General features: G+C 39.7%; 1 protein-coding gene across 1 annotated transcript; it reads left to right on the forward strand.

The window, feature by feature from the left end:
* Window positions 1-1,501: 1,501 nt before the first annotated feature.
* Window positions 1,502-26,017, forward strand: LOC145778804 (uncharacterized). Its single transcript, XM_082590390.1, has 11 exons — window positions 1,502-1,760; window positions 2,108-2,208; window positions 7,433-7,986; window positions 9,579-9,648; window positions 18,423-18,514; window positions 19,693-19,815; window positions 20,176-20,340; window positions 22,838-22,999; window positions 23,856-23,979; window positions 24,871-25,092; window positions 25,656-26,017. Exons 1-11 carry the CDS (start codon window positions 1,594-1,596, stop codon window positions 25,880-25,882), a joined length of 2,007 nt encoding a protein of 668 aa, XP_082446516.1. The 5' UTR covers window positions 1,502-1,593; the 3' UTR covers window positions 25,883-26,017.
* The last annotated feature ends 118 nt before the right edge of the window (window positions 26,018-26,135 follow it).

The raw sequence follows: 26,135 nt of genomic DNA on the forward strand, positions 1-26,135 counted from the left end.
TGTGCTGCAATATGAACGCGCCGCAAAGTCGGTTCGATAGTAAATATGCTATTCTTGAGTTTGTGAAGAAAGCACAGAGCAATGCTACGTTTCTGCAGTAAGCATTAGAACAATTGGTAGAATCTTTTACTGTTTCTATCACTTCTGCAGAAACTAATTGTACCACTGTTAAGTTTAAATCTGTCAGTCTAACCATTAAAACGTTATCCCAATGACAATTTGTTCAATCCACAAAGTGACTTAGTCTTAGGCTCTTAACTGAGGTGAATAAGCGCTTTTCGAGCAGTTTTCGTACATGAAGTTTTTTACCTGTTGCGCAGCGTCAATCAATTCACAGCAGAGATCCGAAATGCAATAACAAAAAATACCACTCATTTATTGGTCTTTATTTTTTATTATAGTAGGCTACAAAATTTTAATATGTAAACCTATCGATAAAATCTACAACTTTAACGTTGGTGATATTGTTCTTTAATGCAACCTTATCGCCTACTTCTAAATATAGCGGCTTCTCTTGGGCCGTACTTCCCACACCTCATATTTCCAGGCCCGGATTTAGTAGGGGCAGAGGGTGCAGGTGCCCCGGGACCCCCGAATTTTGAAGGGACCCCTACGTGGAAAAAATGTAATTTTATGTTATTATTACTTTTTTTCTTTCAGCCTTTGAAGTTTCTGCAAAATGTTGTGCAGTGCAGTGCTGGATTAATGCTACTGTAGACGTGGAGGTTTTTTTTGCGCAGGGGCTCCCTGATCTAAAAGTGCCCCGGGCCCCCCGTCAGCTAAATCCGGCCCTGCATATTACGTCACTATTCAGAACGTCCAATAAAAATGATGAACAGAAAGTTGGGTGACGTCATGGGACTACGCCGAAGAAATCTTTCACGTTCATGTAAGAACTCCGGTAAACGCAGATTTGACTGTCTAATGTTAGCTTGAGCAGCAGGATTAAATTTAAGTTCGTCGGTCATGCTCTTTTTCGATATACTAGAAAAAACAATGATGAACGAAGGCGTAACGTTGAAGATATTGTTCCAACGTTCCCAGCCATCGAAATCAGTCCTTTTTGCATTGGATCAATGTCTGCATTCGTTGAATTAGTGTAAAAAGACCAATTTTTCTTACTAAGTTTAGCACCCAGTAGCATTCGTAGCCCGCACAGTGGAGTTTTCGAGCAACTGCAGTCATTTTAGTTTACAGCGAGGTATTATCAAGTTTATGATTTAATAATCGTACTATTCAATACGATACATTTGTGCAATACTATTGCAGCACTGTTAAGCAACGGTTCTATTTTTAGAAACAAGAATTAAAAATTATAGCATTCATTTCAAAAGAGCGTATAAATTTAATTATTTATCCAATTTTTTCATGGGCAACGTTCTAGGCCTACCTGCAATCTTTTTAGCTACATATGAGCTGATTGCAAAAAAATTAAAACGTGCACTGTCTTTTGTTTAAGTTCAAGTAAGGTGATTGAATTTTACCCTTCCAAAATAGCTGGTAGCCTACTGTGTATTTAAAAATATAACGGAGGACTAGATAAAATGCTTTTATTGAAACTATAAAGAATTAACAACAACGACACGGAGCCAGATGGAATCCGACGAAATTTCTGATGCCCAACTGGGCGTCTTTATAGCTTTACCGGTGTGTTTTTCTGTTTTTATCGTCGTCGCAGTATGTTGCTGTTACTGGAAACAATCATTCTGCTTTGAGACTAAGCGAGATGACGTTCTTTTACCTGCCGCCAGGACAACTCGGTAAGCAGTGTTACCAGTTAAACTAAACAGTTGTTGAAGCAACAGAAAAGTCCTACAACTTAAAACTGTGATGATGAGAACACGTTTTTACGTAGGCTATAGGCTTACGTTTCATGTTTGGGCTTTATTAATATAGTTTGTCTAACTAAATCAATATCAGCAGTCGGTTGTGAAAACAATGGTTAACAGCAGGCAGCTATTCGCTTCTTGTCAAAATGTCGTCTATTCTTATTTCTTATTTATTTAATTTTTAATATTGCCTATATAAAGTTATTCAGTGGATTATGTTTTTGTTTTTTTAATTTTAACAAAAAAAGTACTTTTATTATATTTTCATTTTTTTTCAGCTGTACTGTTGATCTTAGTAGTCGGAGCCGTAGAAATAGTTCCTACATTTCAGACTCAGGCAGTTTCGATCGAGCTTCTTTAGACGACGACGTGACCCCAGGTAAAGCAATAAAAACCAACTTATGTTAACTAGATTTCGGGTGTTTTATTCTACTGAACACCTATGCAGGCAGTTTGTTTTGTCTGAGCGCTCAATGGTTGTAAAAACTTTGGTTGTTTAAAAAAAAATTGCAAAACAAGCGACGGTTTAAATTGCAGCACTAAATTTGAATACAATATTCTAATGGACAGTTATGAATTTGTGACTTAATAGACTTGTTTGAACGCGACTGCATTTTAAGAAGTCGTTCGTCGCAAGCTACAGCATTTGTTTTAATATTTTCCAACACCTGTATACAATACAATAGCTGTTCAGTGGAATTGTATAAGGTAAAACAACATTCAGTTGTCGAAAAAAGTGAATACAACCACCACAAATTTCAAATTCCTCAGACGTGGGCGCTAATGAAAGTATGAACCCAGTCACTTAAACGCATCGATTAAAACGCTTTTACCGAATCAGATCAATGGCTAACTGAATGGTTGTACCCAGTGCTGTATTCGAGGGTATACGGCGGTATACGCAGTATACTCTCTGCTTTTTCGAGCAATGATAGTATGCCCTCTGGTTTAAAAAGGACAATACGAATTATTGAGAGTTTCAAGGAAAGTCCGGAGAAAAAACACAGTTGGCTTTAGCAGCGAAGGATAATTTAATGTTCAGAAATATTCCTCTGATACAGAATTCTAAAATAGTGCCAATTAATGCGAATCAATTCATTCAGAGCATTGTTAGCAGAATGCAAATGAGACTTTGCACTAATGCCGATACTGACAATAGTCAGCTATACTGGTTGATATTGCTAACATGCAATCTGAAAAAATGATAGAAGGAAATTTGCGTCATGGAGAAGTAGAGGTGAGAAAAATTTGTAGACGCTTGATGTTTATTCATTGCAATGGCCCACCTGTGGCTCAATTTACCGCTAAAAAATATGTAGGATCCCAGCTGCTGAACCCCCAATCAGCTAAGGATACTAGATGCTAGATGCCAAATTTGTAAAGAGGATAAAGATGTAGATTCCTCTCGGCGGGCTGTTTGGAATGTATTCATAGAAAAATAAACAATTTCGTCCCTCTCGTCCAATTTTGATGTTGATATAATTCATGTTATGGTAGAATAAAGATTAGTATTTTGCAAGTTGTGAATTATTTATCATTTTGGCAAATCTGCTAGTATACCCTGTGCTTTTTTACGATTACGCACTGGTTGTACCGTTGTTGCATCTATCAGACCTGGGTTCTATTCCTCGCAAGGAAATGCAGAAGTTTATTTTCTCTGAAATTAAGCCTGTCTGGCATGCTAAGCGAGATAAAAAAGAAAACGGTCCGCAAGAACTTTTCTTGAACTTCTCAAAAAGCTACAAGAAAAGTTCTATGTTCAGCGAGAATTTGTAAAGGAAACAGTTTGGTGGCAATAACCTTTCAAGAATATACCTTTAACGATTCATCTGTAGACCATGCCTAAGTAGTTTGGAGCCTTCAAAAGTGAGCTACGCGAAACTGCAACCACAGCTTGAGTTGAAATAAGGATTTCTCAAACTGAGGTAACAAGGCTGTGAATCATTAATTTTAATTGATAAATTTCTGACAAAATTTTGCTTGATGTGGTAACCTCTGTTTCGTTTTTCAATAAAGTAAAGTTGTTTTTTCAAACTTATCAAAAATTATTCAGTTTTTAGGCTATTGTGAGTTTTTAAAGTTAGAGAAAATGTAAGTTCGATGTCCGTAAAATGTGTTTGTGCCGCTGGCGAACACTTCTTGCATGCCGCATTTTCCAGTGCAAAATCCACAGGTGGTATAATACACCTAGAGATACCTGCGTTTTATAAAAATGCATTGCATAAACCACAACCCAAAATTCGTACATCATCAAAGTGCAGGTCAATGGGTATAATATGGACTAAAAATATCTTTTTCAGTTTGTGACTACACAGACTTGCGTTGACTATTGCTCTATGTTGGTCGCAAAAATTCTCGAATTCAATTGTAAGTCAGCACTTACTCAGCAGCCAGCTTATCTATTTAGTCAAGTGAAGTAATTCATTAACAAAACGAGAGTCAAAGGAAAACAGAGAGTTTAATTTTATTTAAGAAAAAAGGTATTTTTGCCAAAAAAAAAAGGTAAACCACAGTGTCTGGTGTTCTTGCAAATAATATCCGTTTCGAAATAATTTAATTTAAAAGACTGTGCACTGAAGATATGCTTTAAATCAAATATAGTTATTACTATCTGAAGCCTTTACAAATTGTTTCACCTAACGGATCATCAGAAGGTCTAGGCTTCAGATTGTAATAACTATATTTGATTTAATTCGCTCTGCTTTGCCTTTTTGCTTGGCATTGAGCACTTTTTGTAGTATTAATAGTTTTCATTGTTTTGAAGATATGCTTTATGTTTGGTAGTGCTATGTATTGTATCTTTTTTATTCTAGCTGGAAATCACTTTTTTGAGTCGCAAACAAGCTGAAAATCTTTTTTTTATACGGCCCTTAAAATTTTCAGCAAACCTAGGGCCGTTGATGCAGTCTTGGACCACCCTGGCCTATGCTATTGAAGAATGTTGTGGATGGAACAAAGTAAATTAAAACGTTAAAGATGTAAAAAAGTCTTGGGTTGAAACAACTTCAGAAATAACCACAAACTACAGTAATTTGACATTGTAAACTTTTGTAGAAACTGATTAGCAGAATGATTTATTTTGTTGTAGCAAACAACCTCTCCAGCTATAGGCTACAGTATAACGCTTGATAAGTAAAATGACACAGCGAGTATCAAAAATCGCACTTTGCAAGTTATATCTATCAAATAAATCACATTGCGCCATACAGGAACGTATTCAGAATATTCTCAAGAAAGAATTATGTTATCGCATTCAAACAAAAATAAAATGACCAAAGACGTCAGGAGAGTATTCCGGTCAGAATCTGGCCACTATTCCGCGAACGTCAATAGGTCACATCGGGGGATACGATACATTCATTCAGGGATACATTGCACCTGTATAATAAAACTGCCTTGTCTTCACTTGTCTTGGGTGTTCTATGTAGCCTATACTACTTAGGATACAGAAATTATTTTTCAATAGAAAAACTTTGTACTTTAACTGTAATATTAATCAGGGGCGGCTCGCTAGTGTGTGCTGTGGTGCTGCAGCACTCCCAGTCTCCCACAAAAGTTTTCACAAAAAGCTTCTCAAATATCTTAGCGTTTCTTTTGCCCAAAATGTAGTTTATGTTCTCTGTTTACAGAATTGCCGACTGTGTAAATTATATTTGGCAACTCTGTGTGCTGTAAAATATTTTGCGCAAGGTTACAATAAAACAAACACTCGATCGTGACGTCAACGAGCCGCGTGTTTTTTTGAGTTGCCTGTACAAACGAAATAGCAAACGTTTGTGCTGTGATACAAACAGCACAATTCAAGGTTGCCAGGTTGGCATTTTTTCAAAATTTGGCAGTTTTTTGGCCTTTTTTGTTGTTTTTTTTTTCCCCAAAAAAATTTTGTTTGGCATTTTTTAATTTGGCCTTTTAAACGTTGTTCACATGACTAACCACTTGTTTGATTTTAAGCTTTGCAGCTGTTATTTATGACTGACCAGTCAGGCCTGCCGCCTGTTACTGTAATGAATATTAATATTTTACCATGTGAGTTACATTACCCTGTGGTGCTCAGATGCTGCGATAGCACAATAGCTAGAACGTGTTATTCACATTTGTTTGTTGATCGTCCCCTTCAAAATATTACACATTTACAAAACTCTTAAAGGCATACTAAATGAAAATTTCAAACGGGAATTAAGCATTAAAATGAGTAAACTGAACATTCAAGAGTACATTTCAAAAAAAATTACCGAAAAAAATTCGTTTTCAAAGGCGCTGGCAAGGCCCAAAGTCCAATGTTTCATTTATTTTCATTTTTTTTCAAAATAACCAAAAGTGCAAACACTACTCGAGAATACGTCACTAAAGACAGCAATAACAAAAGCCACGTTGCCACATCTGATGTTTTGAGCAAACTGTCTGATGTTTTGATGTTGAAATGTGTTGTTTTGATGTACATACATACATAGCCTACAGTCAAATCGCCCGCAGTAACAATTATTGTGCGATTAGCTGATTGCTATAGTCTGTAGTGACGTAACTGTACAGTCGCACGCTTGGCTGCTCAGGCCAATTTCGTTTTGAAAGCTCTGACAAAAGCACGCGCGCAATGGTGGTCAGATCCATAGGCGTAGCCAGGGGGGGGCGAAAGGGGCCATGAGCCCCCCCAAATTTTCAAAGTTTGGATCCGAAGTTGAACACTTTATTGAAAATATAATAAAATTTGTAGAAATTTATAACGTTTTCCAAGACATCTGGCTATTAACACCCCCAAGGACTTGTTTTAGACACACAGAAAGACATCAATAAATTTTGCAAATCGTAAATCACGCAAAATTTACTCGATTTACGTTTCTTTTAACTAATTTGTGGAAGCAATTTTACAATGGTTTACTCTGTTGGGTTTTTGTGTAGCTGAGTTTTTGGTGTTCTCTAATTTTAGACACAGTTTTTGCCCGTTTGTGTGTAAGAGCTACCTTTAATAACTTAATAGCTGTTTATCTGCTAATAAATTTCATACAAATATTAGCCTACCCTAAAAGTGTTTCCAGAAAGCGCTATAATCCATCATTTAAGTGTAATTTTGCAAAAATTTTTCGGGGGAGCATGCCCCCGGACCCCCCTAGAATACGCGTGCCTTCGGCACGCTCTCACCCCACCAGTTTTATTGCTTCCCTTGCTTAAGCCACCAAGATACGCCACTGCACACCAGGTGGCGATGTCTTCACTTGAATCAAACACTTTGTCGTTCTCTTCAACTCATCAAATATTTGGCCCCCCCCAAAATTTTTTCCTGGCTACGCCACTGGTCAGACCGCAATGGGGCAAAATTTTATTGACAATTGTTTTATGGTAGTATGTTAAACACAAAGAACGTGGAAAATCGCCAAGTCAGGTTTTTTCTTTAGTATCCCTTTAAATAAGCCAGTTTTATCTTAAACTTTTACCACAATTTAGAGCTGAAAATACGCTCAGAATGCACCTAATCAAATGTGATTTTTCAAAAATTTCTGGGGGAGGTTCCCAAAACCTCCCCTCTGTTGGATTCGCCTTCGGCGAACACGCAGCACCCCCATTTCTACAACTCACCAGCCGCCACTGATATTAATGATTCCTTGCAGGCAATTTAAAGTTCGGAACTTACGTACAAAGTCCGTTTGCTTATCCCGACATTACCCACAGTGCACCAGTGGGCCAAGCTACTCGTGAAGGAAAACGACAAACGAAATCTTCTCTTCAAGTTCCTACTCCACGTGGTCAAAGCAACAACAACTCAAGCAAATTACCAAAAAACTCGTCACAAAACACAAAACCTGTGTTCAGATCATCTGAGAATTTGCAAACACGGCAAAAACAAGCTCCGGCTAACCTTGAAAGGAGGAAACTGAAATCCACATCCAAGTCTATTCAAAGCGTGGCTACAGAACCTGTTTTTAAAACAGACTCTCAAACACTAATAACTCCTCCAGTCAGCATTTATTTTGACCATCACAGCTCATGTGAGTCGGACAACGCGCTAGATAACGCGTTTAAATTCTCCAATTTGTCAAACAACAACCCTCCAAGTAATCGGTCTTCCACACTTTTATCGCCAACTTTTATATCGGATTCAAAAAGCTCTGACATGTTGACGACCAAGCCCGAAAGAATTAGAAGAACTTCCTTTGATTTACAGGTAAGTCAGTAAAGTCACTAACATAATTGCGATCATATGTAGGCTATAGGCTATAAGTTACTAGGATATGTTACGTTTTTTGTACAATAAAACTTTCAAAAGCAAACAAGCATTTCATAATAAATGAAGCAGCACCAAAACTAAAAATTTACTACGATAATGATGCAAATTGTCTTAAAATTTCGAAAAAAATGGTAACTCCAGTCAGGTAGAAAAAATGCCACTTAGCGAAAGCTTGTTAACCGCAGTGAATTACGAAATTACATTTACTTGCAGTCACTTCACTCTTGGGTTTGTAGGCTACCGGGAAAGCTAAGCCGTGGACGTCGCTACAACAGGACGATTTTAAACGATGTCCACGCCCAGGCTAACAGAACTCTAGCCTGCTGGTTGATGATAAATAATCGCATCATGAAACTCCCAATATGCATTTTATTTGGCATTAGCCTACTTTAACACAAAATTTAAATAAATGATCAAGTTAGTCCAAAAGACCCGGTAAGCAAAAAAACAAGTGGTTGAACGATGCTCTGCCATCTGTCTGTTATGCGTCTGTGCCTGATGTGTTATGTGATTTCTGCCTTCAAGACCAGTTTCACTGATGATACGATAGCAGGAATGAAGATGCGATGGCGCAAAAAAAAATCAATAGAAAGGCAGTTTTTTTTTGAGTGAGGAGCTTCCTTAGTATTTGTAGCCTATCATGTAGCATACGTCGTTGCATCTCTCGGAGGACTTTGTTTAATAAGAAAAGTAAACACAAAGACTCGAACACGATCGATATTTCAATCACATAGAACAGGTGAAAAATTTCGAGCTCGTATTTTTATATCTAATTATTGCGAATGTTGAAACAGTAAGCTACATCGTGTTTCTGAAAGAAAAAGCAAAATTTAATTGTAACCCTTTTCACCAATTCTAGGCTGGGTTGTTTAACCTTTAAGGGAGGCTAAACTAAAGAAAATTTAAACAGTTTGATTTGTTTGCCTCACGTACCCATTGTTGTAACCCGTCTCAAACACATTGGGGTCCGCTTATTAAGCCCATTGTTAATAGCCCCACTCCTTTATTAAGCCCAACTTGGTCTGGTCCGGAGTTACTGAATGTATAAGACTTGCAGATAATAATCCCCCGTTTCATAGGCCCACTTGCTTAATAAGCTCAAAACTGCCCGGTGTCAAGGTGGGTTTAATAAGCGGGGACTACTCTAGGCCTATTAACCACTTTTTAGCCTTTGCTGTTCTTATTGTTTTTCACGAGACTGATATTCAAAGATTATGGAAGTAGTGTAAGGTCAGCTTAATGTGCTTTGTCAAGTCCAGTAGGCTGGTTTTATACCATAGGCCTTTACCCTTGTTAGGGTTCTTACGACAGGAGCACAGAAGGACAACATTATAGCATTTTCTTTTGTGCCCCATTTGTAGGTCAAGGTTTCAAGCTTGGTTTGTTGAAGTTAAGAAGGAAAGCAGCCAGCTCCTGCCAGCAGTCCATTTAACGCGCGATTTATCAGCTGTGAGAAAGAAAACTTTTGCAAAAGATGTATTTGGGTTTAAAAGCTGACCGTAAAATCAAATATTTATTTTGTTTAACAGTTACTTCGAAAAAGTGCTCATGAAGACAACTCTTCCAATGAAAAAGATGAGGCAAGACATAGTCCCTCAGGTGCATTTATGCAATAGTATTTTGTAACAATAAATAGCCTACTAGCCTATATATAGCCTATCTTATGAAAATTGTGTTAATTTGAAATTAAACTTTAGCCCTAATTTTCGGCTACAACAAGACATTCTAACACCTTTGATAGAATTTTCTTTTAATTTTATTCAAAACCTCAGCCTCCTACCAAATTACTTTTCGTAAAGGGCTTAAAAGTCGCTTGATTGTGTATTTGCATCATTTTGTTTTTGGCATAGCTGAAACCTCATGTAGCCTACCACTTTACTAAAACTTATTAACATGTGCAAGACAGCCGCAAACAGTTTTTTCGGGGCTAGAAATTACCGGAAAAAATGTAAAGTTGTCATTAGGGTTTGTGTCATTCGTCGTCGTCGTCGTCTTGTGAGCGTCTGGGGCCGAGGGTCTATCCTTTTACCACCCCAGATTTACAATGTTCCCGGACTACACTGGAAGGCTACTAGAGAGCAGCCAGTCTTTGGTTTCATCATCCATGACACGCAGACCTTCCACTCCGTTAGGTTGCTTGAAGATGGAACAGTCATTGATGATGTGGTCTGCGGTCTGTTCCTCGGCACCACATTCACAGGAAGAGGCCATTCCCCATTGGTGCATGATTGAGCGGAAAAGCCCGACGCCCGTACGGAGACGGTTGAGGCGCACCCATGCCTGTCTTGGTAGTGTTAGGCCGACGAGGCGTGTGTCGGTGTCGGATATGAACGAATAGAGTCTGGTGGCGCTTGACTTCCATTCAGAACTCCATTTATGGTCCGCCCAAGTAGCCGCAGAGATGTCTTGTACATCAGTTTCCTTGATCAGAATTAGTTGAGCGGCTGGTACGAATAAGTGTCTTGATTTCAGTCGACGGGAGTGTTCGTTTGGGAGAGCAGAGATCTTGTGGTGGAAAAGGTGGTTAGGCTCCAGTGCCCGTCGACCGAGGGACAGAGTGGCTTTTTCGCGACGAAGTTCAGCAGGTTGGATGCCAGCGAGAATGGGGAGATTGTTCAATGGAGTGGGACGCAGGCATCCGGTCACTGTGCGCAGGGCGCTGTTTATGGCAGTGTCGATGTTATGGCAGTGAGCACTGCGGCACCAAACAGGTGCACAGTACTCTGCTGAAGAGTAGACAAGGGCTAAGGCTGCTATACGCAAAGTGTCAGCTCTCGCCCCCCAGCTAGAGCCTGCCAGGCGCTTGAGTAGCGTAGCGCGGGATGTCAGTTTCTTTCACCAAATGGTGGCGGTATGTGAGCGATCTGTCCAGCGTCACCCCAAGATACCTTGGTTCGGGGCAGAAGGACAGAGATTTTCCGTTGTTCTGGACGTGTAGCTCACGATCAGCTTCCGGATTGTTGATGTGGAAAGCTGCTGCCACAGTTTTGGTTTCGCTGAGTTTCAGTCGCCAGTTCTGAAGATAAGCTGAGAGAGTTTTCATGTCCTGGCTCAAGGTGTCTTCTAGATTTTCCCACGACTTTATGGAGTGGAGAATTGCCAGGTCGTCCACATAAGCGTATTTTGCGGAGACCGTAGTTGGCAGGTCGTGGGTGTAGATGTTGAAAAGAAGTAAAGCCAGGACCGATCCCTGTGGGACGCCATTTTTCAGGCGTCTCAGTCTGCTTCGCCGTGAGTTATCGGTGGTGAGGGTGACGCTTCGAATCCTGACAAGTTCCATAATCATATGAACCATATGTCGGTCAGGAAGCAGGCGAAGCAGCTTGCAAGCAAGGCCGCGATGCCATACGGTGTCATAAGTAGCTGTGAGATCTAGAAAGACAGCGCCGACCTTCTTTTTCGCCTCAAAGCAATCCTCGATGTCTTGGGTTAAGAGTGTGACCTGATCTACGGTGGATTTTCCGCGCCGAAACCCAGCTTGTTCTTTTGGAAGGAGCGGGTCGATGATTGGGTTGACGCGGGCATAGATCAGTCTATCGAGGATCTTGAAAGGAACACAGAGGAGGGATATCAAACGATAACTCCTTGGGTCCTCTGGTGGCTTGTGAGGTTTAGGGATCGCAACTACTAAAGCTCTCCAGATTTTTGGGATTGTGAGGTGGTGCAGGCAGGAAGAGAGGAATCTACGTAACCAGGACTTTTAGGGCATGGCCAGCATGGAGCACAAGCTCAGGGCAGATCTTATCAGGCCCTGAAGACTTGTGTTGGTTTCACTAGGCGGAGGGCGGTGGCGAATTCCTCTGGAGTGAAATCTCCAAAGATTGTTTCTTCTTGTGATGTTTCCACTCGCCACAGGGCAGATACTTCCTCAGCAACAAAGCGGGATGCCTTGCGGTCCTTTGTCTTGTAGACCCCGTTCTGCACTAGCTGGGAAGTGATGGTATTAGGAGAAACGGGGCACTGACAAAAGGAATTTGCTGAGCGCCTAGTGAGGTTGTTGATGATGCTCCATGCTGCTTTGCGGCTTGAGTGTGAAAAGTCGATGGTTTGGACAGCTTCGTTTCATCGCTTAAGTTTCTTTGTGTCCATCCACTCAAGTAGTCTGGTGGGCGGTGGCGGCGGTGTTAGAAGCAGCACCACTTGTGGCGCCTAGGTATGAGCGATAGAGAGATTCACACTCAGAGTCCCAGCATGGTGTATAGATGGTTCGATGGCCACGTGGTATTGTGGCTTTTACCGCAGTTATTATGGCATTGCAGAAGTCCTGGTATGTCTCGTCTGCGTTGCATGTTTCAGTCGATGGTAACTTTGCAGCAGACTCATTGGTCAAGAGGCTATATTGATTCAAATCGGCTTTTTTGAAGTTCCAACACTTCACCGATGAACTCGGGACAGGAGCCATAAGTTTTGGGGCGATGATGAGGGACGGCCGGTGTTGGGACCGCGGAAACTTCTTAAGCACACGTCTGTCTGGAAGAGAGCTGTCGACACTCGCGAAGGCCAAGTCAGGGTTTGTCCCTGTTCCCCAGCGGCCGGAGTGGAAACTGGCTGGTGCTTTGGATTGAATAGAAGGGCAAGATGGTTTGTAGAGGCCCAGCCAGCCAGCCAGCCAGCCAGCAATTCTCCGTCGCTGCTTGTGTTGCTGTAGCCCTAGTCGATGTTCTGGCAGTTGAAATCGCCAGCATAGAGACTGGGGGAGAGGAACGTTGGAAGGGATGCTGGCAACATTCGCGAGGGTGGGGGCTTGTATATGTTGACGATGTTGTAGTCTGAGATACAAATGTACACCCACTCAATCTCGGCATCAGTTGGAGATTGGCCGACAAAGGTCCACTTTAGGCTATGCACAAACGTGGCAATGCCATGCTTCCTGCTTAAGGTATACCCGGTTAGCTTGTAGTTGGGAATAGCTAGCCTATTTGCAGAGGTGCAGTGGGTCTCTTGGAGGAGGATGACGAGTGTCCGGTTTGAGCAAGCTGCTCTACAACTTTGATCTTGCTTGTTGTGTAGCCTTCTATGTTGAGCTGCAGAATGGTGGGGCGTCTGAACTTGTTCATTGCCCCTTGCAGCTGTGCCGTCCGGGTGGAAGCTCTTGGTTGACAAGTTTCGTTTGACATCTGCTTAGGTGCAGATGTTACTCACAGGATGAAGCACGAGAAGCCACTTGTCGTCCATTGTGTCATTGTGTATGACTGTCCGCACATGCAAAAAAGCATGTCACGCTTAAGCTCACTGTCACAATCAATGTGCGAGGTCTTGCGACGGGCTGCTTGTATCTCGATCGAGCGTGCTGTTTTGATTGTAAAATTCTTATGCTATAGGTTATCATCGGTCATTATCCTGAAGTAACATCTGATTACGAAATCTGTATCATGTAACGTGTATTCTAGGACCTAGGTCATTCAATTGCTACGTGCAGATCTGGAGTCTTCTTTAAACTTGCTTGTTTACGCCGCTCAGTGCAACGTGACCGAACGATGAGTTCGTGTGATGCAACATTACGTAACCTTCTCGAAGTTACTAGACCGAACAAACCTTTTATAAATAGTGGTGTAATTTGCGTAATGATTATTATTGAGTTGATGTTCCCGACAATGGTTCACCTAATCAAACGTCATATAAAAACCGTTATGGTCTACTTAACCTAGCTGGCATCTTACGTCATGGAAGTTGCTAGAAAATGAGCCAAAATTGCACCATCGTTCGTAAGACTTGTGTCAAACCTGTTTAAACATGAAATATTGCATCATCACCTTTGAACACCTGTTTGAATTGCGTGACAATGTCTTTCACTATTACGTCACAGTACTGCGTACGTGAGTTTGAGATATTGATATCTATTCTGGTCATTCATTTTAAAATTGCTGCTTGAAGAGGTTGGTCGCATGTTTAACTGGTTTGCTTAGTGCTTGTCAGCTGGACGAAAATTTCCGTCTTTTATTTAAGTAGTTTGTATTGTAGTGACAGTTTTTAGTGGTGTACGGCGTTGCATCCCGATTTCGATAGCCGCGGGCTAATTTTACAGGAATACACTTTTTGAATAGACGTTTCAAAGAGTGTTTCTTTTTCGGTCATTACATACAGACGAACGGATTCGGGAATCTTACGTTACAATTTTCCCACGAAGAGATTATGGTTTACCGCTGTGACCAGTTGATTATGTGATTATGGGAGTTGTATTATGATGAGTTGATTATTATGATGAGTTGGTTATGAAAGATCATTGTTGTAGTGGTAGCAGCTGTTAATAGACGCAAAGATTATTGTTGATCAGGAGTTGAAGTATTGAATACGAGTAAAGCAAAGTTGATGCTAATATAATTTCTGATTGAAATTAGAATCGTATGAGAAGCTGTGAGTGGATTACGTTAAACTTGATCAATAGTCGCAAGCATTGGAATCTATTGCTGTTTACTGTTACTTTGATTAATTGTTGGAAGTGTTGAACCATTCGTTGGAGTCCTTCAAGCGTTTTTATATATCATTTCACCAGTAGAACTATCCGTGAATTTAATTGACTGCTTTTTGGTTATAACCCATTAAACTACGTCATTGAACCTTTCCAAGTCTTTTTCCTGGTAAGAGATAGAAAGAAACCGTGACATTCTGGGGGCTCGTCCGGGAATTATAACCGAAGAATACCGAAAGATTTATTGAAAGAATAATAAATTAACAACAAGCTGTCAAAATGGCGGATACCGTCAAACATGAGATGATTGAAGACTTACTGAGCATGGCTGAACGAATGGGGCTGAGTGACAATGAAAAGTCTCAGTTTGTGATGGAAGAGTATCACAAGATAATGGCCCAAAAGCTCAGCGAGAAGCTGACGAAAGAGAAGATAGAAGAGCTGCTCGTGAAATAAGGAAAGCAGAACTTGACGCTGAGGAAAAACGAGCACAGCGTGAAGCTAAAGCAGAGAAGAATCGGGCGCAACGCGAAGCAGAAGACAGAAGAGCGCAATATGAATTGGAAAATATAAGACTTGATTTAAAAAGACAAAAACTGGACATTGGTGAGCGATCTAATTCTACTAATGATAATGCTCGAGATGTTATTGTGGCGCAAGTTAGACGTCCAGATTTGCCATCATTTGTTGAAGAAAAAGATGAGTTGGATAGTTATTTGTTAAGATTTGAAAGATATGCTACAATAGCCAAATTGGAGAAGTCGATGTGGGCTACCCAGCTAAGCATGTTATTATCGGGACAAGCTCTTGATGTATATTCAAGACTTTCGCAAGAAGAAGCCATGAGTTACGACAGATTGAAGTTAGCTCTGTTAAAGCGATACAATTTTACCGAGCATGGATACCGTCAAAGATTCCGTGAGGCAAAGCCTGAACGACACGAAAGCCCAGGTCAATTTATTGAACGTTTAAGAAACCTTTTGTTAAAATGGTTTGAACTTTCGGGGGCCGATCAATCATTGGACGGATTGGCAAACCTTATAGTTAAGGAACAATTCACAGATTCATGTTCGAAAGATCTGTCTGTTTATTTAATGGAGAGAAGTCCAAAGACTCTACAAGACATAGCCAGTGTGGCGGAACAATATTTAGTTGCCCATGATGAGAAGATGTCGACCGAAGAGACGTTGTCATGCGATAATGACGAAGAGCAACCAAATAATTTTAAAGGAGGTGCGGTTCCAAGAGAAGTACGTTGTTTTAATTGTAATGGCTTAGGTCATAAGTCTGTTAACTGCCGGAGGAAGACTAACAGAAATCGTCAGGAGTCGAGGAAGTGGTGCAATCGTTGCAATAGGCAAGGGCACGAAGCGAAGGAATGCAAGGACAGGTCGTTTTCCCGATCCAATCAGTCTGGAAAAGATGAAGACACGGACGTTTATCGATGCGGTTGTGCGATAATGATTCATGAACCACAGCTTGAAGAGAGACCGGATGCCGATGATCAGTTGGAGAAGAAAACGGAAAATAAGACAAAAAAAAATGCTTGCGAAAAAATAATACCTGAAGATTACCTACCAGTAGTGAATGGAAAAGTTGGAAACAAAAAGGTAAAAGTTTTACGTGATTCTGGTTCTACGGGTATAATGGTGAGGAGAGATTTGGTTAAAGACAGTCAGTTAACGGGAAAAACTGGAATTGTGATGTCGATAAATAACACTTCAATCCAAGGACCGTTAGCGAAGATATATATCGAAACTCCGTATTGTAGTGGGACTGTGAAAGCGTTATGTTTACAAAACCCTTTAGTCGATCTTATAATCGGAAATGTTACTGAGAGAAATTCTGAAGTTACTTGTTATTCCTGTGGCAAGAATGGTCACTTTGCTCGAGATTGTTCTGCAGATAATCAGCGACAATCTCACGGTCATGGATACAACGAGCGCGAAAAACCGAGGGGAAGAGGCAGGCGACGACCATTTGGAGTATGCTATAGATGCGGTAGACGCGGACACTTCGCCAGGGAGTGCGTTGCTGACGCCGGACATTCGGAAAACAGACGTTGCCGTGACAACCACTGCTACCGATGTGGGGAGATTGGACACATAGTCAGGAGCTGCTCTTTTGATGAAAAGGCTTGCTACAACTGTCACAGAGAAGGTCATCTGGCCAAGGACTGTCCGGAGAGAAAGTGTTTCCGATGTAAGAAGATGGGTCATCTTGCTCGCCGGTGCACTGAAGACATTGAGGACGTTGGAAACTTTTGCAGAAAACGTGATTATTGTTTAGAGAAACGCTGTCGTTGGTAGATCATGCAACGATGGACTAATGAGAACTGTTTTATTGAGTAATTAATTGTTTTGTGGTGTGTTTTGTATTGATTGTGTTGTTATATTGTTTGCAACAATATTCTAAGGGGAGGCGTATGTCACAATCAATGTGCGAGGTCTTGCGACGGGCTGCTTGTATCTCGATCGAGCGTGCTGTTTTGATTGTAAAATTCTTATGCTATAGGTTATCATCGGTCATTATCCTGAAGTAACCTCTGATTACGAAATCTGTATTATGTAACGTGTATTCTAGGACCTAGGTCATTCAATTGCTACGTGCAGATCTGGAGTCTTCTTTAAACTTGCTTGTTTACGCCGCTCAGTGCAACGTGACCGAACGATGAGTTCGTGTGATGCAACATTACGTAACCTTCTCGAAGTTACTAGACCGAACAAACCTTTTATTAATAGTGGTTTAATTTGCGTAATGATTATTACTGAGTTGATTATGTGATTATGGGAGTTGTATTATGATGAGTTGATTATTATGATGAGTTGGTTATGAAAGATCATTGTTGTAGTGGTAGCAGCTGTTAATAGACGCAAAGATTATTGTTGATCAAGAGTTGAAGTATTGAATACGAGTAAAGCAAAGTTGATGCTAATATAATTTCTGATTGAAATTAGAATCGTATGAGAAGCTGTGAGTGGATTACGTTAAACTTGATCAATAGTCGCAAGCATTGGAATCTATTGCTGTTTACTGTTACTTTGCTTAATTGTTGGAAGTGGTAAACCATTCGTTGGAGTCCTTCAAGCGTTTTTATATATCATTTCACCAGTAGAACTATCCGTGAATTTAATTGACTGCTTTTTGGTTATAACCCATTAAACTACGTCATTGAACCTTTCCAAGTCTTTTTCCTGATAAGAGATAAAAAGAAACCGTGACACTCACTGATGCCGCCAGTCACAACCTCCGCGTTAACCAGATAGTAGTTCTTGAGCTGGGAAAGCTTACATCACTGGTTATGCCACACCGGGGAGCCCATGCCACACCTATCTTGTAGCAGTTGTTAACAACAAAATGACAACTTTACCGTGTTTTACGGTAATTTTTATCCCATAAAAACTGTTTGCAACATTTTGGCGAGTTTTGCAACAATTGTCTTGTCAAGAAGTGTGATGAAATAGCACAAGCTATCGACTAGTTTTCTTTTTCTGCTATGTACATCTAAGTTTTCTTCATCCGGATCTGATAAACAACTAACTCACTGAGAGATGTAGCCTTACCTACTCTCTTGTTGCTATTTTATTAGGAATCTTTATCTTCGGGCTGGGAAAGCCTTAATTGGTTATTCCTGGTAGTTTCGCATACTTGTGGAGGCCTTTGACACAGGGTTGGTTACCGAGATTGGCAGAGTGAAGTTTATGTGATCGTTATGGAAGTGTTGTTGCCGGGGAATTATTCCATCTACTAGGTGCCACTGAATGAAGAGCAGTTCTGAAATGCGTTGCTTAAGCGCACACCCCGAGAGTGGAACCAGCGCCGCTTGATCTTAAGTCGGGGGCTTAACTACTAAGCTAACGTGGCGGGAAAAAATGCCTTATAATGCTGTAACAATAAATTGTGTTACTTTTAATGGTCTCGCTACCACAAAATTAAAACTAAATAATGTCTTTCTGTTTATTAGAACCAGTCGTCAACTACCCAGGATCTGAGAGGCGACGCAGTTCAATGCAAATGCCAATCGAATTGGACCAAATCGATCCTAAGTTGTATCAGGTAGATTGCGACACCTCATCACTTGTCCAAGCGATTAAATGCAGTTACAACAGTTTAGCATGAAACCGGAGTCGCCTTTTTTTAATGACATCGACTCCAGATTCGTCAATATCCCTCCGACTCCACAGCCCTGGTTATAGCCTAACGTTACCTGACGCCGAAGATAGCATTTTTAAATAGTCTCATGAAAGTAATTATTGTAAGTAAGTAAGTAAGTAAGTAAGTAACTAAGTAAGTAAGTAAGTAAGTAAGTAAGTAAGTAAGTAAGTAAGTAAGTAAGTAAGTAAGTAAGTAAGTAAGTAAGTAAGTAAGTAAGTAAGTAAGCAGGCAGGCAGGCAGCCAGTTAGGCAAGCAAGCAAGCAAGCAAGCAAGCAAGCAAGCAAGCAAGCAAGCAAGCAAGCAAGCAAGCAAGCAAGCAAGCAAGCAAGCAAGCAAGCAAGCAAGCAAGCAAGCAAGCAAGTAAGTAAGTAAGTATTACGCAGAGAGAATTCCACTACACGCCTCGCATTAAAGGCAGAGGTCAATGATCGCCATCTCCTCCACACTGTAGTCCTTAACGCATCAACGCCTGCCTGCCTTCCCCTGCCCTTCCATGCCCTTTTTCTCGACACTTTGTGGCGCTTCATGAAGATTACTTCAACCTTTTGAAGTCATGCTGAGAAACCATCTCACGGCCCAACCAGACCCAAGTCACACCAGACACTACAGTACCACCTGGCTCAGACCTGTCAAGAAAAGAATGGGTGACTCTGAATCGCCTCCGTATTGGTGTTGGTCGCTTCAACCACAATATGTTTACCTGGGGGTTGTATGACTCACCAGCCTGTGTGTGAATGTCAAACAGCACAGCTTCATAAATCACTGTCCAGTGGTTCGACCTGCAGAACATGTAGATCTCATAGACCCTGATATGAAGACATTGCACTGATGGCAAGAATTGGGAGATGTTGCCTGAATTGCTGCCTCAAAAGCAACAAGAAGAAGAACAACAATATTGGAAAGTTTTTTGGTTGCTTGTCGGCATGCGCATGCGCCTCAAAGTCAAAGCATATTTTTACAGTGGGTGTGACACTATATGCTAATGGCTTTTATCTTTAATAAAACTGTTAAAAATAAATGAAATAATGCAAATAATATTGTTACTAAAATAACAAATAAAGAGAAATATTTTTCACCAGTGGCAAAATACACAATGGCCAAGTGTGGATGTTGATCCCAACGAAGATTTAGGATCAAGTCAAATCAATTTCAAAATCAAATACAACAAAGAGATTGAAGTCTTCTCCGTTAATCTTATGCAGGTGAGAAAAGAATCGTATTCGAAATTTGTGACTCCTGTTTGATGAACCACTTTATGGTTTTCTGGCCGAGTGGTGAGAGTGCTTGCACGATGCTCAGTCAGAAGGACGTGGGTTCGACACCTACCGAAAGAACAGGGTTTTTAACCTTAAAAGACACTGAAGTGCTTAAATATAAGCCTTGTTACTCAACGCAACGAACAGTTTACCAGCCTCATGTTTTCATCATAAATAGATTTTGCTATCACACCATACATATGCAGGGTTATGTAGAGATTCAGCATATTTTAGATCAGGTTTTAGATTAAGTTGCTTGAAGTTTTAATCCATACAGCTAAACAATTTATCATATTATTTAAATAGGCTATTAACCTCCCCGTCCAAGATGGCTGTGAAGCTGTGAATCCCTATTGCACTGTATCTCTTGAGCCAGGATATAGCCCGAGAAAAACGAAAGTTCACCACCAAACCTGCAACCCTGAATTTGAAGAAACGTTTGTGTTTAGTGTCGGCCCTGCGTCGTTGAAGGTAAATATAACATTTTAAGTAGCATAACTAAGTTTGCAAATTTTTTTGATAACGGTCATTTTTATCTTTAGAATATGAATGTTGAGTTAGGTCATAGCCACAAGTTCCACAACTAAACTTTATGAAGATAAATAAACCAAAGAAAGTATGAATTCGTTTAGCTTTGCTGCGCACAAGTATATACAGTAAGAACATTGGACTAGGCCTATAGTTGATAAGTTAAATAAATTCTATCATTTCTCATCTTACTGCAGCAGTCTCGCCATCACCAATGATTCATTTTGTCTACTTTTTAGCGTGACTGCTGTCTTGAGAATATATCAAAAATGAGTTGTACAAAATTTGTTAACCTAGTTTTTATGCAACTATGTGGAATAGAGAAGTATCTTACTAAAAAACCCAACTTAATTATGGCCACCATCAGCAAGATTCGCTCACCGCATTATTCAAACATGGCGTCTTCTCAGTGATAGTGCTGCAAAGTAAAATCAAATCTGTTTCAAACCTACGTCTAAATTCTTAAAATTGTTTTTTCAATCAGGCACGAATGACTTCTTTCTTGGATAAATAAAAGTCATTTAATTGTGATTCACTACTTTGTGGTCGGCTTATTGTTTCCACAACTCGAAGTTTTTGTTTGAAAGGCAGTAATTTAAAGCCTTACCAGAGTAGGCTACACATACAGCACAGTAAAAGCAAATTTTGTGGATGATTCAACTAATGAAAATTTGACCACAGAAAGTAAACTGATAAAAAAGTGATCAAAATCATTACCTGATAGATTGTTGATAATCACTGTTGTTGTGATGTAAATTTTACTACATTCAAAATACTCTTGAGCTGTAGTGCAGAACTGTAGCTAAACTAAAACATCCCCAATTGGGACAGAGACTTTAAGAACTCTGCATCAAATTGGAGCTATTTTTAAAGAGTAGCCTACCAAAGGAAAAAGGATAAGTCACACTAATTTTGTTGTGGCTTAACTAGTTGAAAGCATAAAAAATCGATTTGGGTGAAAATTCAAAATCGATTTGGGTGAAAATTTAAAACGAGCCTTCAAATTCGTGGGAAAAGCAAATTACAGATTGTTTTGGTTTTACGCTGCAACAGCAATGTAGCCTAGATTACCTGAAGTTTACACAATGCAGCCTTATTATGCCATGATCTGCTGATCTGGTCTCTGATGAAATCCAGATTATTAGATTATTTGGAAAAAGTAGACAAAATTGTTTTGTTCCAAAAGCTTACTATTTACCTTTATTAGTAATTGTCACAATCAATGTGCAAGGCCTCGCGTCGGGCTGCTTTGCGTCTTGACAGAATGTGCTGTTTTCATTATGGAATTTTGAGCGATGTGTTCTTATCGGGTATTGACCTGAAGTAACCTTTGAAGGAGAAATCTGTATTATGTAACGCATTTCCAGAATCGTCTGTAAGCATGCAAATCTGGAATGTTCTGTTGTTTTTCATAATTTCTGAGCGTCGTTTGTCATGACGTCATAAGGATGTTTATCAGTAGATGTCCGATTGCGAAATATTTATTATGTAAGAATCTTCTACTCCTACGTGACATTCTTTAAACTTCTTTGGGCTTCTGCTTGTTGACATTTATTGCAACTTGACAGAACAATGTGACATTACGTAACCTTCTCGATGTTACTAGACCGAAACAACCTTCTATAAATAGTGGTGTAATTTGCGTAATGATTATTATTATGAGTTGATTATGAGAGTTGTGTTATGGGTTGTGGATTGGTAGTTGGTGCAGAAATTATTGTTGATTGAGAGTTGAAGTAATCGAATACAAGTAGATGAGAATTGGTGCTGATATAAATTGTGTTCAAAATTAGAGTTATTTGGGAAGCCGTTCGTTAAAGTCCTTCAAGAAGTTAGATTATCATTTCACTAGTAGAACCATTCAACATTTAATTGACTGCTTTTCGGTTTGACCCATTAAACTACGTCATTGAACCTTTCCAAGTCTTTTTCCTGGTAAGAGATAGAAAGAAATCGTGACAGTAATCTTTGAATTATTGAAGGATTTAAGATAAAATTTGATTACCTGTTCATCACAGAGCAGAGAAACACCAGGTTAGGCTACATGTTTTGCTTTCAGTCCGATGTGAAGTGTTTGACGTAGGCTATGCCGGAAGCCAACAAAATATGAAAATAAAACCAACATCTTTGGAGCTATAAAATGTGCCAAAACAAAACAAGGGAAAATCTGTCAAAATTTGTTGTGGGCACACCTTCAAACCAAAGCATTTTTTGCTTTGTGCCGTACCCAATTTTCACATTAGCCATTCGTTCATCAATTTCAGTTTGACAGAATTATGGCAGGCCTAGACCTGAATTTTATTTTTTGTTGATCCACTACTATTTCCAATAGCTAAGTTACCAAGCCAGCCACGCAGCCTGATGCAGGTTATTGGTTGACTACTACTTACTTACTTTAAACTTCCTTGTTGCCATCTTTGAGAAAATTTGAACTGTTTAGGATCAAACATTGGTGATCAAATCTTATTGTTATGATCGGTTTTCAATGGATGAATGCACTGCTATTCTGACACTCAACCTGAGAGATATTGACTTTGTGCTAACTCCTTCAATTGATCTTAGAAAGCAAATGGATAAAGTCACAGATCGTCAAGAAGATGAGGTTAGATTAAGTCTATTTTGTCAAATTAGATAGGCCTATGCAGTAGGCTACAATGGACCCAGGCTATAAAATGACCAAATGGGTAGACTAAATCGCTTAGTTTTCAATCAAATAAACCTGGTTCGACGATAAAATAAGCTAATTGATTAAATAATCACTTCTATTTTGGGCGCAATATATTGCGTCGACTTAAGTTCCGTGTCCACTTTTCACTTTCTCTAGAGCTGGAAGGTCTTGCATAGTGGTATTTGCCGATGCCAGTTGCTCAGTAATTAAATATGTGACCAATTTTATACTATAGGTATAGGTTGCACAAAAATATATTTTCTATGATTCACTGTGTTGAAACTGCATGATCAATTTTTGCTTAAAACCAATGTGTTTAGCTATTGTTCTACTTTTTAACCCTTGGCAAATTAAACATTCGCAAAGAGCGACAAGACTGACTGTTCCAATCATTATTCTCGGACGCAAAACGCTTCGTTGGAAATTTCTCCCGAACATGTTTGTATACTTGTGGAGAATCGAACCTTGACTTCTAATACAGACCTCAGCACCGGGATTGAAAGTGCGAAATTTCCACTTGTTGCTGAAATCTTGTAAAATATTTCATCCATTAGGTGCCGCTAAATAGACTTGTAGTAAACGTGCATTTGCTCCAGCGCACACCCCATGAGTTCAGCCCTCCACGCCTGATCATTTTGTTTGTTTGTTCCGAAGTCCAATCGTTTACTCACTGGTAGGCTATAATGGCTCAAATCATTTTAAAAATTTGTTTAATTTCTGAACATATGAAGAAACAACATACGATAGCCTACCTCGACTAGCTAAGTTTCAAAACAAAACTTCATCCCAGGCTTGTTCGCTGAAAGGAGACTTGCTGCTTTCCATTGCTTATTTGCAAACAGCGGAAAAGCTGAAAGTAACCATACATAAAGCAAGGAACTTGCAGCTTGTCAATACAAGAAAAACACCTCCAGGTTTGATAATAGCCTACAGTTCTTTCATTTATTGAATGGGATATGATTGATTGATTTCATTTATCCCTGATCTTTACCCTCGCACTGGGAAAGTTTCTTTGAGAGCTTAATTCTGGCAGTTTTGCATACTTGTAGAAGCTCTGAACCACTGACAAAGGGCCGATTGGCAGAGATGGAGTTTTCGATCGTTGTAGTAGCCTATTGTTGCCGGGGAATTACTCCATTACTTGGTGTTGCTGAGTGGACAGCAGTCCTGAAATGTGTTGCTCAAGCGCACATCCCGAGAGCCGAACCAGCGTTGCTTGATCTTGAGTCTGCCACTTAACCACTGAACTGACGGGGACGCTTAACCACTGAGCGGTTGGAAAACTAGAAAGAATACATGATAGGAGAATTTAAATATAGCATACCCTAGTTCAGTAGTTTTCAGCATTTTTGGAAACGGTAACCTATATTTTTGATTCTTTTACTATAGTTGTGTTTTCTTGCAGTAGGCTACTTATTCGCAGTCGTTCCTACAGTGCAAAAGAGCTATAAAGTGTAAAAAATAAAATCAATTAGCCTACCTATCAGTTTTAACTTTTTTTTATCCGTATGACACCATTGAAGTTTGTTTGTTTGTTTGTCATATCTTTATCCTGCATTGCGGGAAAGCGAACTTGAGCGCTATGCATCGGTGTACGCATCGGTGAATTATGTGATAGGCTAAATTACGCAATAATGCAATAGCAAATGCAAAAGAAAAGATCCAATTGTTGAACAAAGAAAAGTTCAAAAATACACAAATTAATACCGTAGCCTATATACAAATGTCTCTGTTAAATAGCCTACACATAATTTGTAACTGGGTAGAAAACACAAACTAATAGCCTACTTTGATATAATTTTCAGACATTTATGTTAAAGTCAGCTTATACCATGGAGGGTTGCGGCTGAAGAAAAAGAAAACCACCACCGTTCCTTCTTGCACAAACCCAGTCTTCAATCAAGCTCTAAATTTCAACGTAACACAAGATATATTACAAGCACTCGATACTGAGCTAGTTTGCTGTGTTGTTCATGACTTCAAACTAGGAAATAACATTCACATCGGAAAATTACAGTTGGCAAAAAGTGAGTGACATAACTTAGCCTTCAGCTGTTAGCATAGCCTACTTGGCAATTTGAGTTATCACAATTATTTGAAGAATCAAAACTATTGAATTAACTTATTAGAACCAGTGGCGTACGCAGGAGGGGTATTGGACAATCCTCTCGTTTTAAAGAAATGTTTAGTAATTTTAGTAGTTGTAAGTAATGTTTTAGTACCGTAACATAGTAGAGTACGGTATTTAATATGTTTTTGATAGCACTATCAAAGCCATTAAAATGTTGCTCCAACTAAGCAAATACCGTACTAAATCCATGGCTCAATGCGCCCCCACTGCATGCACCACTGATCAGTAGTATAATGAAAATTGGCATTTAAGTAAACGTTTCAGAAAAAAAGATTTCGAAAGATAATTGAAAGTGTTTTGTAATATTAGTAGTCGTCGTACAAGAATAATATTAGTCGTCGTAATATTAGTAGTCGTACAAGATTAAAATGAGCCCTTTATTTTTCTGGTTTAACTCTTTAGGGTTGGCGGCAAAACTGCAAGTTCAATTTCTTGTTTAAATAATCTTTTTTATTACAGGTTGTGAGGACTCTGGAGCACAGTCACATTGGTCAGAAGTGGTTTCTCAGAGCAGCAATGGACCAATAGCGCGATGGCATTGCTTAAAACCTCCGCCTCCGATGAAAGAACAATCCCCAGTGCACGAAAGTCTACCTAGCTACGCAAGAAGAAAATCTCTTGCTGTACTGGATTCGCTTAGGTCAAACGCAGGACCAAGCTCAAAAGGACGAAATTCGTATAGTTAGCTATATATTTTTAGATTTAGGGCTTAGTTATATTACTGATAAACTTCGCAATTTAAGGTAACGGAACTGTTTACCTACCACGGCTTTAATTCGCGTATTCGTTACTTATAATCTACTTCAAATAAACGTCTCACTATCGTGTTTTTGCGCAGCCCATTCTCAAAACAGCTCTACATTCTGCGTCAACCAGTAGATCAGTGATTTTAAACCAGGGATCTATGAACAGATTCTGTGAATTTTTTTTTATAAGACC

This window comes from Aplidium turbinatum, chromosome 1, assembly GCF_918807975.1.
Source record: "Aplidium turbinatum chromosome 1, kaAplTurb1.1, whole genome shotgun sequence".
NCBI classification, from domain to species: Eukaryota; Metazoa; Chordata; class Ascidiacea; order Aplousobranchia; family Polyclinidae; genus Aplidium; species Aplidium turbinatum.